General features: G+C 48.3%; 6 protein-coding genes across 6 annotated transcripts in view; 2 read left to right on the top strand and 4 right to left on the bottom strand.

The window, feature by feature from the left end:
- The window catches only part of MCYG_00713 (nuclear localization protein), a gene marked incomplete at both ends in the record, with an annotated part of 2,013 nt that extends 1,524 nt beyond the window's left edge, over nucleotides 1-489 (bottom strand). The window contains 2 exons of the mRNA XM_002850563.1: nucleotides 130-364; nucleotides 441-489. Of these exons, the coding sequence (XP_002850609.1) occupies nucleotides 130-364; nucleotides 441-489 (284 nt within the window). The remainder of the gene's footprint in view (nucleotides 1-129; nucleotides 365-440) is intronic.
- A 2,723-nt stretch (nucleotides 490-3,212) lies between these two features.
- Nucleotides 3,213-6,247, top strand: MCYG_00712 (serine/threonine-protein kinase sck1; the record flags this gene model as incomplete). Its single annotated transcript, XM_002850562.1, has 2 exons — nucleotides 3,213-4,387; nucleotides 4,732-6,247. The coding sequence occupies 2 exons, from the start codon at nucleotides 3,213-3,215 to the stop codon at nucleotides 6,245-6,247; spliced, it is 2,691 nt and encodes an 896-aa protein (XP_002850608.1).
- A 2,013-nt stretch (nucleotides 6,248-8,260) lies between these two features.
- On the top strand, nucleotides 8,261-10,777 carry MCYG_00711 (conserved hypothetical protein; the record flags this gene model as incomplete). Its single annotated transcript, XM_002850561.1, has 2 exons — nucleotides 8,261-8,694; nucleotides 8,791-10,777. The coding sequence occupies 2 exons, from the start codon at nucleotides 8,261-8,263 to the stop codon at nucleotides 10,775-10,777; spliced, it is 2,421 nt and encodes an 806-aa protein (XP_002850607.1).
- Nucleotides 10,778-11,306: 529 nt separating this feature from the next.
- MCYG_00710 (26S protease regulatory subunit 6A) lies at nucleotides 11,307-12,860 on the bottom strand (the record flags this gene model as incomplete). The annotated part of the gene is made up of 3 exons (XM_002850560.1): nucleotides 11,307-11,965; nucleotides 12,064-12,479; nucleotides 12,550-12,860. 3 exons carry the CDS (start codon nucleotides 12,858-12,860, stop codon nucleotides 11,307-11,309), a joined length of 1,386 nt encoding a protein of 461 aa, XP_002850606.1.
- A 385-nt stretch (nucleotides 12,861-13,245) lies between these two features.
- MCYG_00709 (trimethyllysine dioxygenase) lies at nucleotides 13,246-15,215 on the bottom strand (the record flags this gene model as incomplete). The annotated part of the gene is made up of 11 exons (XM_002850559.1): nucleotides 13,246-13,319; nucleotides 13,393-13,464; nucleotides 13,529-14,017; nucleotides 14,073-14,172; nucleotides 14,243-14,348; nucleotides 14,398-14,491; nucleotides 14,542-14,602; nucleotides 14,667-14,691; nucleotides 14,810-14,946; nucleotides 15,078-15,111; nucleotides 15,175-15,215. The coding sequence occupies 11 exons, from the start codon at nucleotides 15,213-15,215 to the stop codon at nucleotides 13,246-13,248; spliced, it is 1,233 nt and encodes a 410-aa protein (XP_002850605.1).
- A 434-nt stretch (nucleotides 15,216-15,649) lies between these two features.
- MCYG_00708 (peroxisomal dehydratase) lies at nucleotides 15,650-16,824 on the bottom strand (the record flags this gene model as incomplete). Its single annotated transcript, XM_002850558.1, has 5 exons — nucleotides 15,650-15,992; nucleotides 16,046-16,139; nucleotides 16,198-16,518; nucleotides 16,584-16,632; nucleotides 16,705-16,824. 5 exons carry the CDS (start codon nucleotides 16,822-16,824, stop codon nucleotides 15,650-15,652), a joined length of 927 nt encoding a protein of 308 aa, XP_002850604.1.
- Nucleotides 16,825-17,332: the final 508 nt, after the last annotated feature.

Genomic DNA, 17,332 nt, shown 5'->3' with positions numbered 1-17,332 from the left:
TCCCAGTCTGCGGGCCTGTTCTTGGGCGGCCGGCCGATGCGGCGGCGTCGAGGCCGTCCCAGCATGCTGCTGCTTCCTCGTCCTGTCGTGCTCGAGCGAGAGGGTGTATCCTGCGCGCCTCCTTCGGACTCTGCGTCTGCAGCGGGTGTCTGTGGTGTCCCTCGCTCGTCCTCTTCGTCGCCATCCTCGCCTTCGCCTTCGCCTTCACCCTCGCCTTCACCCTCGCCTTCACCCTCGCCTTCACCGTCTTCTCCTTCCTCTCCTTCCACTTCCTCTTCCTCCTCGTCTCCGCGACTGTCCTTTGGGGGTGTCGTCATGCCTGTCATCTCGGCATCAGACTCTTCTAGCTGTTGCGGCGTGGATTCTATTCTACATATAAGCTTACATCCATGATACGTAGAGGTAGATATGACGGCACCCAACCGCGTCTTCCAACTTACCTATTGAAGCGGCAGCTGCCCTTGCAACTGCTCTGTGTTTCCGGGCCATTTCTCTTGGAGATCGAAGCTCCAGAACCCCTAATATAGTAAACCCTTCAACGCTGGGAATCGCAGCCTGTTGTCTTCTTCTTCTTCTTCCATCTTTTCCCTTTTTTTGCCTCCAAGCTCTTTAACTTCCAGTCACGTGGGATAACATCACGTGAGATTTGCTTATTCAGGAAAAGAAAAAGATTCACACAGAAAGGAAGAAGCAAGACAGAAGCAAGACAGAAGCGAGAGGATGAAGAGATGAAAGATGAAGAGATGGAAGATGATGAAGTATTACCGATAGGACAGCATACAAGATATGAATAGCACGTCAAAACAACTCCCGACTTCACTGTGCGAAGAGGCAAAAGAGAGAAAAGACTTCTGCTTGAGCCATGGAAACGGCCCTTTTTCCCCCTTACCTCTCTACTCTCTTTCCATGGGTTGCTGCCGGTGTACAAGGCTCTCTGGCTTATCATCGTCCAGGGCAGGACGTTTAGCCGTAACTTACCAGACTTTGGTACTTGACTCCCATGTATATACTTGCTGCGATGTACACAGTACAGCCTAGTTAAACCCAGAGACTGAAATATGCGACTTGCATGGCCATGTACTATGGGTATCTGCCGGACCAATCCATCTTGCTGCCTCGAGCATCTCTTCCTCTTTTCTTTTTCCTTCTATGGCTCTTTTTTCTTCTGTACTGGAATAAATGACTGGTAACTGCCGTGATCTCCTACCCCGCGGCGTCTGGTTGCATATAAGGTATGTGAGTATGGATGTCTATGGAGTACTTGCATGCATGTATATACCAAAAAACAAGTAACGAGCTGCTAACCTCGGTCTTTTCTTTTCAGGGCGTATACCTGGAATACCATGTACAACATGTCAATGCCGAGAGACTTTCTTACCCCGTATACTCCGTACGATGTGTGTATACTCTTAATGTGTCCCAGTCGGCAGTTATCAGTTACACCCGCGTTGACTCGGGATGAAGCACACAGGGAGAGAAGCAGAAGACATGACCGCTCCACGAGCGAGTGCCATGGCAAGCTGAAGTCACCCCTCTTCTCCCTCCCTCTATACTCCCTCCCTCTGTCCTGTCTCTATCTCTCTTCATATACTCGACCGTGGCGGCCTGGTGATGTCCTGCTTGCCGGTGGTAGCACAACCTGGAGGCGAGCTTGATCATCCGACTCTTCTCTTGTTTCTATTGCTCCTTAAAGTGCTGATAGAGAAAAATAAAATATCTGCAGGTATGATGGTCCGGTGCAACGCTCGTCTCCGAGGCTGTGGCTTCTCTGCTTCGTCTGCCTGTTGGGCCGTAAAGTGGTTGTAGTAGTAGATAGAAAAAGAACCCATCCAGTTCTCGTCTCTTAATATCTCTTCTTGATAGCTCTCTTCCTTCGACCTCTCTCTCTCTCTCTCTCTCTCTCTCTCTCTCTCTCTCTCCTCTCAACTTCATCTTCTCGGCTTCGTCTCTCTTCATCCTGTGGATCGGTTCCATATAGTCCCTCCCCTCCACCAAGCGGACCTCCTTTGCCTCCCATCCCCTCTCTGGGTCCCTCAAGACGTCCGAAACACCATCATAGGAGGATGTAGCTTATGAAGAAGAGGTAAAAAGACAGGAAGAAGCCGTACTTTTGCTGTTCTCTTGATCTCTTTTCTATAAGTATTTATAAAAAGAGACTTCCGCCCTACTTAACTTTTCCACCCTTGTGAAAGATTTTTCCTCCCTCCTAAAAAAAAAAAACTTCTACTTCTCTTCTCCCTCTTCTTCTCTTCTTTCCACCTCGTCACTCTCTTACCTGCAGCGACTTGTCTGGCGGTCTGAACTTGATTTGTTCGATCAGGTTGGTTCAGCCCTTTTTTCGCCTTCGCCACCGGTTGCATCGCTGCCTGGTCCCCCCCCTTCAGCTGCCAATCACCACCACCCCTCCCAGCCCCGGACCAGCGCCGCCCCCCCCCTGGACGACGTCAGCGCGAGGTTGTCTTGAGTAGACAAGACGAAGAGAGAAGAAGAATATACAAGACGAGTATACACAGAAGAGCACTCTATCGGTGCTCGTGGATGGACACCAGGTAACCAAGGTGAAGAGGACATGGCGGAGTTTGGAGGAGTGAATCCCCATGCCCACGCAGACCTGTTGCGGCAAGCGATGCTTCAGAAGTGAGTCTCTTTTCTACTTGTTTTATATATCTTGTTGTTCCTTTCTCTTGTTATCTCTGGTTACTTGCGGTGTCAACGGTCGTAACGGCGACCGTGGTATACATCAAGCTGTATACTTCGGTGAGACACGACAGCCCTTATATCTCTTCACGCGAAGGAAGAATACAGGTGGCAAACAGGACAGCAATCGTCCGTCTGCCGGCCCAGTTCGATGGCGCTTTATCCGTGACCCTGCCTGGGAAGAAGACGATCAAGAGAGGTAGAAAGAGAGAGTGACAGCTCGGTGGCGTTTTCTCCCACACACACACATGCACACACACACACACCCAGCTCGATGTCACAGCAATAGCCACAGTGACGGTGGCCTGCAAAAAAAAAGGAGGTTCATCAGGCCCAGAGCAAGAAAAGCCGTCAGCCTCAAAGGATGCAGACTAGCTGAGGATCTTCTTTGCTTTCACATCTCACCTTTTTAGCATTACTCTTTTCAGCTGTTTGTTTGAGCCGGCGAGATGGCTAACCCTCGTCCGATATACAGCCAAAAGCATGGAGATGACTCCCAGGACCAGATAGGGTCCATGGGCTCAACACCGTCCGGGATTGCGACGCCGCAGCCAGATCCCTCCGACAAGCGCGTCCCGGGGATCATGCCTAGTTTCTTTGCACAGGTTCGTGCCGGTTCCGATTCTACTTCAGCCCCTACCAGTCTACGATCTCCTCCTCCTCCTCCTCCTCCTCCTCCTCCTCACATGCCTCCTTCAGCCCGCCATACCCCAGGGGAGCATAATAGTGATGATAGTTTTGTTGTTGGGAAGAATTGCCAGCAGACCGGAGAGACACAGGAAATATTATCGGATGTAATACTGAACCCGCCAAATCATCAATCACAACCTATACACTGCCCTTCCCTGGCTGAGTCGACCAACCTGCTGGATCGTGGTCAGAACCCTGCGCGTGTTGTCCCATGCTCCCGTCCTGCCACCGCCCAGAGCCTGGAAGTCATATCGGCTAAAGAGTGCCTCGCCTCTTCCAAGGATGCGGGCAGCGGTGGCGGCGGCCATGGTGATGCTATCAACCCTCTACCGACTCCTCCCCGCTCTTCATTCTGCTCCATCACCCAAAGGGATACCGAGGAGGCTGAGAACGGTGCCCCAGAAATCGATACGGGAGTGAGCTCGGTTTATCGCGCCCTGAAGAACCTTATCTTCTCCAAATCTTCACAAAAGCAAAAGCCAAAACGACATACTTCCTTTCCTGTCTCCAGTGTCTCCCCTGATGCCGTCATGGCCTCCCATTTCTCTAAACCTTCCCGCCCTTCTTCACAGTCAATTTCACAATCCCACTCCCTATCATCTTCCAAGTCTCCCTCCCAGCATCATACCTCAATCTCCAGTTCTTGTGAGGATCTGGAAAAGCTGACAGACAGCGCGGCCGCTGGTCCGCGTACAAAGAACACCCCTCCTCTCACCCCCCGCGCGATGTCCAATGAAACCGATGCCGCGGAAAAACGAGATCCCCCGAGGTCGATAATAGAGCACTCCCCACCTCACCATGCTAACACCCCAGACGGTATTCAGGGAAGAAACTCGACCACATCGTCTACTGCGCGGAAAAGCAAATCCAGCAAGCCTTCGGCCTCTTCTAGATCTAGCGGAGCCTCAGAAGAGTCCGGGGTGCCGGTAACAGCTTCTTTAAAGGGCAAACTAACCGTAAAGATAGTTGAAGGGCGAGGATTGCGTCCCAGCGTTGATCCGTACGTCGTTTGCGTTTTTGAGTGGAACGAATACATCTCCAAGGGTGCAAAGGCCGATGAGAAGAACGGTCACACCAGTAGTCTTGCTGGCCCTGGTTCTGGCTCGGGAAGAAACAGACTAGAAGCATTGGGTTCAGTGCCGATTCAACGGTCCAACAGCGACTCCGGGCGGCCCATGGCTATCCCAATGAAAAGTCGGCAGAGCAGCCATAACAGCATGATGGATGGAGGACATAGTAACGGACCCACGGAGGTCACTGATCCGCAGTGGAATCATGATGCCGTTTTGTGCGTTGCGCGTGCATGCCTTCCTTTATTTCCTCCTTTTACTGATCGATATTTAGTGACGTTCTTGGCCATCAATCGGAACTTGACGTGTCTGTCTATGATCGTTCGAACCATGAAGCTTTCCTTGGTCACCTGAAGCTATCTCTCCACCTGAAAAACGACCGTACCACGCTGTCGGGGTGGTATCCTCTCCAGCCACTCGCTCACGGTCAGGGGCCCGTGTCAGGAGAGATATATCTCCAAATGAGCTTCCAGAAGACCGACAAGAAACATTTCGGCCCGAACGACTTCCAGATCCTCAAGTTGATCGGAAAAGGTACGTTTGGACAGGTATATCAGGTGAGAAAGAAAGATACGCAGCGGATTTACGCGATGAAAGTCTTGTCCAAGAAGGTTATTATCCAGAAGAAGGAGATCGCCCATACCCTTGGAGAGAGAAACATCCTTGTCCGCACAGCGATGACGGATTCTCCGTTTATCGTTGGCCTAAAGTTCTCCTTCCAGACTCCTACGGATCTATACCTTGTCACGGACTACATGTCGGGTGGCGAACTATTCTGGCATCTCCAGAAAGAAGGGCGATTCCTCGAAGCTCGTGCAAAGTTCTACATTGCCGAGTTGATCCTTGCCCTGCAACATCTTCATGATCACGATATCGTGTACCGTGATCTGAAGCCTGAGAACATCCTTCTCGATGCCAATGGACACATCGCACTATGTGATTTTGGTCTCTCAAAGGCTAATCTTACCAAGGACGACACCACCAATACATTCTGTGGTACAACAGAATACCTTGCCCCGGAGGTCCTGCTCAATGAAACCGGATACACCAAAATGGTTGACTTCTGGTCCCTGGGTGTCCTTGTCTTTGAGATGTGTTGCGGCTGGAGTCCTTTCTATGCCGAGGATACCCAGCAAATGTACAAGAACATCGCGTTTGGCAAGGTTCGGTTTCCTCGCGACGCCCTTAGTGCTGAAGGGAGGAATTTCGTCAAGGGCCTGCTGAACCGAAACCCTGAACACCGGCTTGGCTACCGGGATGACGCCAAGGAGCTTATGGCACACCCATTCTTCCACGATATCGACTGGGTCGTTCTGGCTAACAAGGGTGTCATTCCTCCCTTTAAACCAACATTGACATCTGTCATGGACACGTCTTACTTCGACCCGGAGTTTACCACTGCTCTGGAGCAGTCTGCGTCTCTGAACGCGAGAGCCGCCGCGTTGGCGAACGGGCTGAATCCTGTTGGCACACCATTGTCTCCGGGCATGCAAGCGAACTTCAAGGGTTTCACTTTTGTCAACGAGAGTTCGATGGAACACCATATGAGCCATGGCCAAGAGAATTACTCTAGCAATCCGGCAGATGACTACATGGAAGAGGACTTCCCCGAACACGATCAATGGGCGCAACCTCACAAGGTCAGCGGCAGCAGCAGAGTTGGCGTAGGCCATAGCTCCGGCCCTGACCACAGCCATCGCATGAGCGGAGTTGAACGCACGAACGCAACAACATCAAATGGCGATGCAGATGCAGGAATATTCCATGACGACTACCACTTTGAGATGTGAGCAACGCGGGAATTCGACAAAGTAAACACGAAAACATGTTTAAATCCCTTCGAATATTGCCTGCCTGCCTTACTTTCCCATACCTTTCCTACGTTCGTACCAACTTTTATCTATTCTTTTTTGATCTCGCCCCCAATCATGAAGTACATGACTTGATGCCACTTGCACATATCAACACATCCTATTTATGCTTGTGCTTTTTTGTATCGCCCTTTTCCGCCCTTCCCGCCTGTTCCTATTTACGGCCCAAGACACGAACCTCAACTTATCCTGACAAGGCGCCTATCCCCTTTTCCTACCAACTACCCTTTCCCCCATCACTTGCCTTCCTTGTTTAACGGGCATTTCGACTCTGCGCTCTAGCCTTCCCCTCTTACCCATCCATATCCCCATTTTGCTTGTTTCACTCACAGTGATCACGCACACCACCCAAAAAGAAAGAAAACAGCACAAAAAAAGTAAAAAAAAAAAGCAAAGAGGGAACTTTTTATACTCCGTTACTTGTTTGTTTTCTACTATACTCTTTTTCTCTCTTATTTATCAAGCCATATTGCTTCCAAATCCAGTTTCATAAATGCCAGATACGCTCATCTTCATTTTCTCTCTCATTTCCTTTTCAAAAATGCGCGGCATGATTCGTCTGTTAACGATCCAGCAAGCATCCTTTCAAGTTCATCCTGCATGTTAGCCAAGGGGTTGGTGGGTGGTGGAGGCTGATATTTATCCATTTTATTGATTCTTAGGACTATTTCCCCTCCCCTATTTATTTCATGCAGTTTTCATGCACCACGGGTCAGGTCTATTTTTATCACTTCTTCCGTGCCTGTTACTGGCTCCCTTGTACTATGTGTACTCTCCTCTCACACTCTCCATCTCCGTATACACTCCCCTTACATAGTAAAGCTCCAAAAAGTATCTTCGCTCTTTCTGGCTCAGGGGCTGCTTAGTCATCGCTAGCGCGCGGTTCCTGCGCTAGCGCGTCCCGATCTGGCCAACCAGGGGGCGCCCGGGCCCACGCCTCCTTTTTTCTTTTGTTTCCTTTTTTTTGGGTCGTTTCTCGCGAAGGGTTGAAGACAAGAAATGGGTTTGTCTTGTTCTCCCATATTGGACATGCCCCGTCCCCTGCATTTGTTTACGAGGGTTAATGCTAGTTGTTGGACCCAGGGGTGGAGATGAGGAGCAAGGGGGAAGGCTGCTTGACAGCTGCAAGGGACCTATCGCCATGATGGGTTCCGCCGTCGTGTTTCACTAAGAGTACCTGGTCCCCCTTTTTTTTTTTCCCTGGGTCAAGCGTCGACCGGGCTAACGCTATGGACGTCAGAAGGTGTCAACTTCGGTCAAGGCTCCGATGAGGCGCCCTCTGCAGCAGGACAGCGTTGGGCCAGACTGGCTTCTTTCTCGTCTGCCTTCCCGAAGGCTCAAAAGTGTATATTCCGTATGGATACCTCTGTATGACCGGTGAGAAGCAAAAAAAAAAAAAAAAAGAAAGCCGAAGTATGGGGTGAGTTTATGATGGCTCTATGCAAACTCTTCTCAAACGAAAGATATAACTTCGTTGCTTCGAGGTAGATATACAACCCAGGGATTACGACTTGTCATCCTGGGCTTGTGGGGATTTTGGGGGGTTGATCGCCAAGTTCTCGTTCGCATGGGTTGGTGGTGCAGGTCTTACCACACTAACTCACTAACTCGCGGCGCTATTCGTCCAAGCTGCTCGGGTATTACTCTTGGGGACCCCCTAGTGACTCTGTACGGGAGGATGTAGATCAGGAGGAGAGGAGAGAGTGTGGGTGCAGTGGTGAACAAGCCGCAGTATATACCATTTCATCCTCCTCCAACCTCATCATCCAATCTTCAAAGACGTGGTGCAAGAGAGAAACCATACGCAGCCTGCGCGATTCTGCTGGAGAATCACCCGGTGACACGCAAACAAAGTACCTCTCTATCTTCGCAATTTTTTTTTGGGGTCTCTCAGAGAAGAGAAATGTTGCGTTGCCGTCATCTGCTGCAAGAATGAGTGTCGTCACCACAGTTCCATCCGGAACATCGCGAATGTCTTCAAATACAGCCTCATATCAACAGTTTACCCCTCCGCACCATCCTCCAGCGTCGCCTCAGCCGCCTCGTCCTCCACTCAAGAGCCCAACGTTCCCCCTTCTCTACTCGAATCAGGCTGCCAATTCGAGCGTCCCGAGCCTCTACTCGCCTGCCACCGTCAGATATTCATACTACCCTTATAAGCATGGCAGGATCTCGCCGCCAGACCAGAAGCCTATGCAGGTCTTTACCAATCGTCTCCCAGACGAGGTCTACGAATGTATCCTCTCCCATCTCTGGTCGTTGCATACCAGCTCTTGCACGGAAGGTTGCTTGACCTGCTACATGCGGGACCTGTACTCTCTGAGCTTGACAGACAGAGCGTGGGAGAAGGCCGTCAGAGGTAAACTGTAAGCTTTTTTGTATTTTTCTTTTCTTCTACTTCATACAACTTGTACACTACGTCTGTTGCTGCAGAAATAATAATAGTCAATACTGCGCTATAGATATAACAAAATTCATCTTCACGGGAGCGATTCTCCAGCTCCTCTGAAGAAGTACAAATGGAAGCGTGGCAGCCGTTTGAGGCTCCTTAGACGAACTTTGCGCGAGAGGAAGGCTCTGGCCAACATGGTCTTTGAACTCAGAGTGCCAGAGTTGGACGCCCCCCTGATGACGGGGAAACAGCATCTTGTTCTACAGGAATATCGGGATTTGGTTGCCTCAGTCGTCATGGTTTGCCCCAACCTCGAACGCCTGCTAGGACTCTCAATACCATATAACCACGAATTCGACCGGCTTACCCATGCGCTATCGACGAGGAAGAAACTCAAGGAACATGCCTGGATAATTGGCCAAAATGCAGATGTGACGGAGCGAGCACAGAATAAATCTACCGAAGTGTTGGACCAGGGCCAGGTATATCAATTTCTCAGCTACCACACGTCCTGGGCGAAGCTTGAGTCAATGGTGCTGCACTCCATGGATTCCAAGGGTATACTGGAACACGGCGTGTTTCTAAGGATGTTCAACTTCCTGCCTGCCCTACAGCACTTATCTGTCTCAGGGTTTGAAGCAGATAACTTCACAGATCGAACGTTACTCTTTCTCCCAGCATTAACCTCCCTTCGACTCGAGGGCCTTCAGGGGGTCACGGAGAATGGACTGGCACGATATATGGGCAGGCCAGAGGCAAGGGGTTTAAAGTCCTTGGCTCTGATAGAGCAGAACATTTCGTCTCTTCTTATTCTATCGAAAATTCTCGCTTCTCTAGCATCACTAGAACGGTTCGCCATAGTTCAGTCCACCGTCGTTCCATCTCTCCCAGAGGGCGGAATGGTATTCCAGCCACTCCTTGCTTCAGCATCGCTGAAATACCTCCACTGGGATGTCGCCGGACCCAATGGCGCCGATGCCCTGAACCAGATCGATACTATGCCATTTTCCAAGGTTCTGAGTACAGCAAACACGCCCAACTCGCATCTGGCCCAGAGTATCTTACACGTCGGTTTCCCGTCCCTTGAACGCCTCCGTGCACCGCTTGATATAGATCCATTGGGAGCTTTACAGAACGTTTGTCGGCCATCAAAAAACGGAGTGATTATGGTTCCTGCAGATCGCCACAATCTTCCCAGGAGTTCTCATGGGTCTCTTCCCAAACGACCCCTGGCAATGCCGGCGGGGAATAACTTATCATCAGCGCGTATACGCTCCCAGGCGCTTATAGATATGGCGGCAAAAGAGAACGACGCAGGCGTCAAAGTCATCATCACTGATCATTCCGAAGACTTTCTAACACCCGACGTACTTATACAGCCAGGATACGTGAGCTCTGAAGCAATTCTCACACTCAATAATGGCAAAACACAGACGCCTGCGCTCAAGATTCTAGAGTTCCTGATACCTGCCTGCATGGGCAGAGTAGGGATATCAAATAAGAGCAATACAACCGCTTTAACCCCACGATTTACCCTCAAACCAGATATCCCTAATTCAGATGCAGACGGCGGTCTAATAAGCCACAAACACCTCTTCGCTGCAAACCAAACCGCTCTCTTCGCCAATTGCTCCCCTTCACCCGCCCATCCCCCCCTCCCTGCCGCACAACACCACTCTAAACGAGTCAATACAAACTCTAGCTTCAGCGATGACACAGCTTCTCCTTCGACAGCTACCACAACTACTTCCTCGTCCTCCCGTTTCTCAGTATGGGGCGGATCAAATGGACGTAGTAACCACACCAGCGCCAAATCCATTAGCTCCAATCCCCCTATGCCGCCCAAAACTCCAACCTCTCCTACCGCCTGGCCCTCCACAGTTGGCAATGGAGATCAGCCGTTCTGGGCCCGAGATACGTGCAATGGCTCTTGGAACCAGAGCCATAAATCTGGCAAGGAGTGGTGGAGTCACGCTGAACGTGAACGCTATATCGGAGGTATTAAGAAAGGCAACACCTCAGCAATGTTGCTCAGCGTGAATGATATTTTCCGCTGACTTGCCCTTTTCAGTTTATATATGTATACATACCTATTTTCCTATTTGGTCTGGTCAGTTGGAGTTTGGATTGATTATAAACCCTGTTTCTCTTACTATTTATTGTCTATTTCACGAACACCTTTTTTACCTTGCCTTTTTGCCCCCGGATTTACCCAGCTTTTACCCAATCGGGAGGTTAATGTATATTTTTCTCTAATATGTACCACCAAGTGTTGTTATGGGATAGGATATGTGTATGATTGAGGTGTATATATATTTAGTTATAGTGTTTAGTCAATTAATATGCACATGACACGCATACGATCAATTTTCTCCTACTATTCGGGTCATTTGATCGCTGAAAATATGAAATTTCCCAGAATGATCAGTGGAACCTGGAAGGTTACGAGTCAAAAGTATGCATGGCAGCAGAAACGTTAAAACTGTATATCTAAAACGAAGCTGGTGATTAAGAGGGAGAGGGAAAGGCGAGACGGTGTCTCTCAAAAAATGGTTATCAGTCTTGTTGCATCTAAACACATATGCTTTAAACATATATGCCAACATTGGTATCCTTCTTCTTCGCCATTACCTCTGAAATAGCATCGACGTAATGTTCATGGCTCACTTTATTGACTCCCTTTCGCAGCGCAATCATACCAGCCTCAACACAGACAGCCTTAAGTTGTGCACCACCAAACTCATCAGTACTCCTAGCAAGTTCCGGCCAGTTTACCTTATCGTCGACCGTCATCTTACGGGAATGGATTCTCAGAATCTGGGCACGAGCTTCTTCGTTTGGTAGCGGGAACTCGATCTTACGGTCCAAACGGCCAGATCGTAGAAGGGCAGGATCAAGGACATCAATACGATTGGTAGCTGCAAGAACCTTGACTCGATCATCGGAGGCGAATCCATCAAGCTGGTTAAGAAGCTCCAACATGGTTCGCTGTACTTCTCTGTCTCCCGATTTCTCAGAATCGAAACGCTTGGTGCCAATGGCGTCGAGCTCGTCGATGAAGATAATGGCGGGAGCTTTTTCCTTGGCCAGAGCGAAACAGTCACGTACCAGCTTGGCACCATCACCAATGAACATTTGTACAAGCTGAGGACCGGCAAGTTTGAGGAAAGTTGCCTCTGTTTGGGCGGCACAAGCTCTGGCAAGGAGAGTCTTACCAGTTCCAGGAGGGCCGTACATGAGGGCGCCTGCATATAAAGTTAGCTGCTATCTGAACGTATATGGCTTCTATGAAACTTCAAATGTGATGGATATGCAAGATGCCAACCAAAGTAGAGTGACATACCTTTGGGAGCCTTGATACCAATCTTCTTAAATCTGTCTGCTTCCTTCATCGGCCATACTATGGCTTCAAGAAGTTCCTCAATTTGCTTGTTCAAGCCACCAACATCCGAGTATTGCTCAGTTGGCTTCTCGTCTACCTCCATTGCCTTCACACGACTATCGTACTCAGCGGGTAGTGTATCCAGAACAAGGTAAGAGTCTTTGTTCACACCTATCAAATCGCCAGGTTTCAACTGTTCGTGGTCGACAAGACCGATAAGTGGAAGGAAGATAGTTTGTCGTGTGGAAGTTTTAATAACCGCAGATTTGCCGACACGGGTGGCATCAAGGTCAATATTGGCGCCTTCTTCGGCTGCCTCTTCCTCCACATCAAGATCTAATAATTCCACGACATTACCAACTAGGTAGGGAAGTTGTCTAGGTAGTAAGAATTAGTCTTCAACCTCGTTAGGCGCCTATCAGCGAAATATACAAAAAGAGCACTTACCGGTTATTCTCAATCTTGTCCTGGTTCTCCTTTATCTTTTCCTTCATCGTGTTCTGCTCATGCGTCAATCGCTGGAATTCGCTCTTCATGATCCGCATGTCGTTTTCGATGAGTTTCCGTCTGTTGATAATATCCCTTGTGCTTGATCGTAGAATTTCCTCGTCTATGAGTTCCTCTTCCTCTTTCTTTTCAGCCTCTTTCATTTCCGCATCCCCGTCCTTGTCTGCCCCCTTCTTTTCACCATCCTTTCGGTCATCTTTGTGGTTCTTGTCCTCGCGCTCAAGGTCGTCGAGATCCTCTAAAGTAGACATGGCGACGAAAGTGGGAGAAGCTGCAGAAGAATAAGATCGGTTCGATGGGCTAACAAGGATATTCCCGTCCCGCTGTGTATGATACAGGCGCAGATACGCAATATGCAGGGGAGAAGCGAAAGTGTCGATTGTTGAGATTGTTGCCGCTTGGAAGCTCAAGAGCAAAGCAGCTTCTCCAAAGCTGATGCATCACGTAAGCTTGCTGTTTGCCTAGTGTGTCACGTGTCTGCTTTGGTCAACAACTTCTAAACTTTGTATTTACATCTTCGATCAATTGACCAAATTTCAAACTATAGTAGGTTAACGGTGAATAGGATCTAATGCCATCGCTTATTTAGATAGTTCCTCTTTTCCCTTCTGTACACAATGGCCCTTCGTCATGGTACTATATCTGGGCGAGCAGTTGGTCTCTTCCGTTTTTCAGGAGGCGATATCGCGATATGAAATCATCACGGTTGACTATCCAGTTGAAATCTGTTAACTCGTCGTCTGTTTATATCTAAAAAAATACACCATGTTATGGAGTACCTACTATACCCGCCACACATCCGTCTCTTCCCCGTGAAGGCGGAACGCCCATGGAGAATTCTCCAATTGTCAAATACTGGATAATTACACCGAGTCAGCTGCTACCCCCAAATTTCATATTTACCTCGTGGAACACTTACTGAGCGGAGTCCCAGGCTCAAGCTTAAACCAAATCTCCATGTCAGGCCGCTTGAGAATTCCATTCCACTTTTTTGCTGCTTGGTACCAACGATGGATTGTTTCCAGTGAGTTTCCATTTCCTGGTGCGCGGTCATCATTATTCCACCGAACCTGGTATAACTCAGAAGAGTCACCCATATGGTTTAATACAGAGAATGAGCTGGCTGGCTGGATACAGACATCTTCATTTCCGCTGGAATGCGAGCTGATTTTGATCTCACTCAGACCTTTATAGGCTTCGGGATCTTCAGCGAGTAAAGTGCGAGCGGCTTTGAACCCATCAACCAATAAGGTCTCTCCTCCACTTCCACCTGTATGTGACAGAATGTGGAACATTTGAAGCCCTGCAGGGTCTGTGAAGTATGTCGTGTCCGTGTGGGCATTAAGATGCTGCGATGTGTATGCCGTATCTTTCATCGAAAGGTCGGATGTGAAATCCCAGAAGCCTCCTATGTCAACATTTTGGTTAATCATGGTTTATATCCCTTCAGGGGGTATTCTCACCATAATGTGTAGGCCTGATAAAGGCCAGCCGTTCCAACAGTTTCTCAGTCGCTTCAGGCGTAGCTGGACTACCGTTTACAAAGCTGAAACCGAATCGATACTATAGATATAAACCGTAAGCCCAATGCTTCCCGCATGCAATTTCATAGTTATAGTTTAAAAGAGCGTACAATGTTGTCTGTCCACTTTCGCACTCCTTCATCGGACGACATCACTTCTTCATATGCCACGGTGGGGAGTGATTTAGAGGTAGTTTCGACAAACTCAAGATCAGTCCTGGATATGTAAGTAGACTGACAAAAGTAGAAGCGTCAGGGCCACTGACCTTAACCCTGGTCCATCTATGGAAGCATTGTTGGGAGATGTATGGTTTCTCAGCCATTCGTAGGCGTAAGTACTCCTATGGCCATCTCCCGCCCCTATTCCAAGTCAGATTCCCCGCTGCAAAGTGGTATAAAAATAATCATACATTCTATTTCAAGGCCATCTTTTAGCGGATTAATGGCTGCCGGTTTACTATCTTCTGGTAGCTGTTCATTGGATATATTAGTCCCAGATCCAGGGGTATAGGATAAGTATATGACCTTCACTTACAGAAAACGTATCCAGAAGCCGTTGCCTGGTCTCTGGGTGAACGCATTCATGACATTGACAATTATCCCTCAACCATATATTCGACCTATACGCCCCACACCATCAGCTCGATACCAGAGCTCTAGATAGGACTCAGTGCCTACCATTTGCGCCCTTCGAGGCCTGGAATAGGTAGAGAAACTGAAGGTACGGTAACCGAACCGTTGGCCTGGGTCTCTCCAGAAAATAGCCTGGCCTGCACTAGATTTGACAAGCGTCTCACTTTTCCGGGGCCGAAGAGCTGGGGGTATATATGGAGGTTCGGCCTATTAACTGCACGCTATTTATGCATGGTTATGTGATATCTCTGTTAATGACCAATTTCTTGAAGCCATAAAATCTTTGTAAGGGTTGCAAGATAGGAAGACTAACTAACACAGGCGTCGACAAGCGGGACAGGGCATTCCTAGGACAAGTTGTAAGTAAGGAGCTGTAGAGGTATAGCGAGATCTAAAAAATTAAGCCTTACTGTGCGGTACTCGCGGCTCGAATAAGCCAAAGGCTGTTCATCTTTATCATGTTGTATAGCTTCACGAGAACACTGACCGGTATATAATATAATTGAGAATGTCATATCATTCCATTAACAAGCGGGGCATATACATTTTAGTGGTTATTTTAACACAAGAAATAACTGGTTTAATGTCAACACAGACGAAGAACCTCCCCAATAGAATCTTCAGAGGTTCATGGCCAGATATATTTACGATGCTAAACTGATAATTGAAAGCACTACTTGGCATTTTATCGAGATATTCAACATATGCAGTTGATGTTCAAGAATAATATCCCATGTGAGCTGCAACTTTATTTCGATTCGGAGAATTTATTCTCGTTGAGATTCAGATTTGCAAACATCACTAAATATTCACCAAATCACAAGGAGCGAAGATAGCTACTATATATGTCTTGTACCCAGGACAACGATATCAAGTCCAGAGGTTCTACAGCTTGCTCTTACCCCCTACAACCCTCACAAGAGCACGGCCATTGCTCAAGACAACCTTGCCTTGTCCATTTTTGGTGACGAAAATAACCTCTTCGAACCCGTCCTCAGATTTACCTGTCCTCCACATCTCTGTCACCAGCTTATCTCCAGGTCGAACCGGAGAGGCAAAGCGAGCCTGGAACTCCTTTATGTTCTTTGGATCACTGCCTCCGAGCTTCTCAAGCACGGCATGGGCAGCCATGTTCCAACTGAAGAGGCCATGGATTATGATGCCACCAAAACCCATCTTCTTCCCTGGCACTGGATCTGCGTGAAGGGGATTATAATCGCCATTGAGACTGGTAGAGTTATGTTAGAAATGAAGGTAGTAAATATGAGAAGATATACTTGCCGATAGAGCAGGGCAGTATTATCGGTGGTCTGGTACTCATGGACTGCGTCAGGGGTCTTTCCTTTGGGTGGAGAGAAGTTGACGCTCGCAGGGCCTATAAAGCTAATCAGTATCAAAAAAACATATCTCTGGCGTATAGTAATAGAGCCTACCCTTTGGACCACCCCAGTTCCCTTGACCAATATAAAATGCACTTCCAACTACCTTCGTGTACACTTCTCCGGTCTCTTTATCCACGATCAAGTTCTCCATTTCCACGACGGTGCCAACTTTGCCCTTATCATATACGCCGATGACCTTGGATCGTAGCTCGAACTTGCGGCCTTCGCTGGTAACCGGCAAGGGTTTATAAAATGTCATTTTTCTTTGTCCATCGACGGTACGTCGGGGATCAAGGGCAGGCACTCCAGGAATGTCCCTTGAGGCTTTGCTTGAGTAAAAATCGACGACTTCTTGTGATTTGTATTTAAATGCTATGATATCCCATTAGACCACGGGGATTAAGGGAATAGTGGCGCGGACCGGTATATAAACGTACGTAAAATGATAGGATATGTGGGAAAAGCTGCAAAGTTCGGGTGTAGCTCCTGTTCAATCAGGTAGTTAGCTCCTATCTTCTATACTCAAGGGATGAGGCGTTCAACATCATATACACTTACGTAGAGAAAATGAAGTTCTTCAGCTGTGCATCCAATGCTGTTAGCAAAGAGAAGGAGGTCTCTCTTTAACCAGCTCACCTCCTCGCTGGGAAATTGGTGGCCAGCTCCTGGTCCGCTCATTCTTGCGCTTGCTAGTTGGTTGAGAGACCTCCACGGAAGTGAATATAGGGGCTAAAAACAATTCCCTCTATTAATTAGATATAATTAGATATCAGTACTGGTGGATGAAGACTTAAATACTTGAACTTCGACAGCTTCTTTGCGGGGAGCTCCTTATTTTGTTTTGTCCCGAGTTCGAGGTTTGCTCCAGCCGAGGCTTCTCTGGCAAAGTAGCCGGATTAGTAAGCAGAGCCGCATTAAGAAAAACTGAAAGATACAGAAAGGGAGGGAAATAGTTGAATAGAGCCTTCACTATGCTTGAGAATGGAAACTATGAAATAAAAAGTATGCCACTAAACTGAAAAAAAATCGGTTAGACTAAGCATCTACTCGAGGGTATCAATTGCAAATCGAGGAGCTTTATAAAATCGCCGTTTATATCATCATCTTCTCCTTTTATAGCCCGATCAATTCATAACATGCCAGATTCATTTCCCAACGCCATTGCCATCTTGCTAGTCAACTTTTT

This window comes from Microsporum canis, genomic scaffold, assembly GCF_000151145.1.
Source record: "Microsporum canis CBS 113480 supercont1.1 genomic scaffold, whole genome shotgun sequence".
Lineage (NCBI taxonomy): Eukaryota > Fungi > Ascomycota > Eurotiomycetes > Onygenales > Arthrodermataceae > Microsporum > Microsporum canis.
The sequence above is the reverse complement of the archived record's forward strand: the minus strand, read 5'-3'. Positions and strand labels throughout refer to the sequence as shown.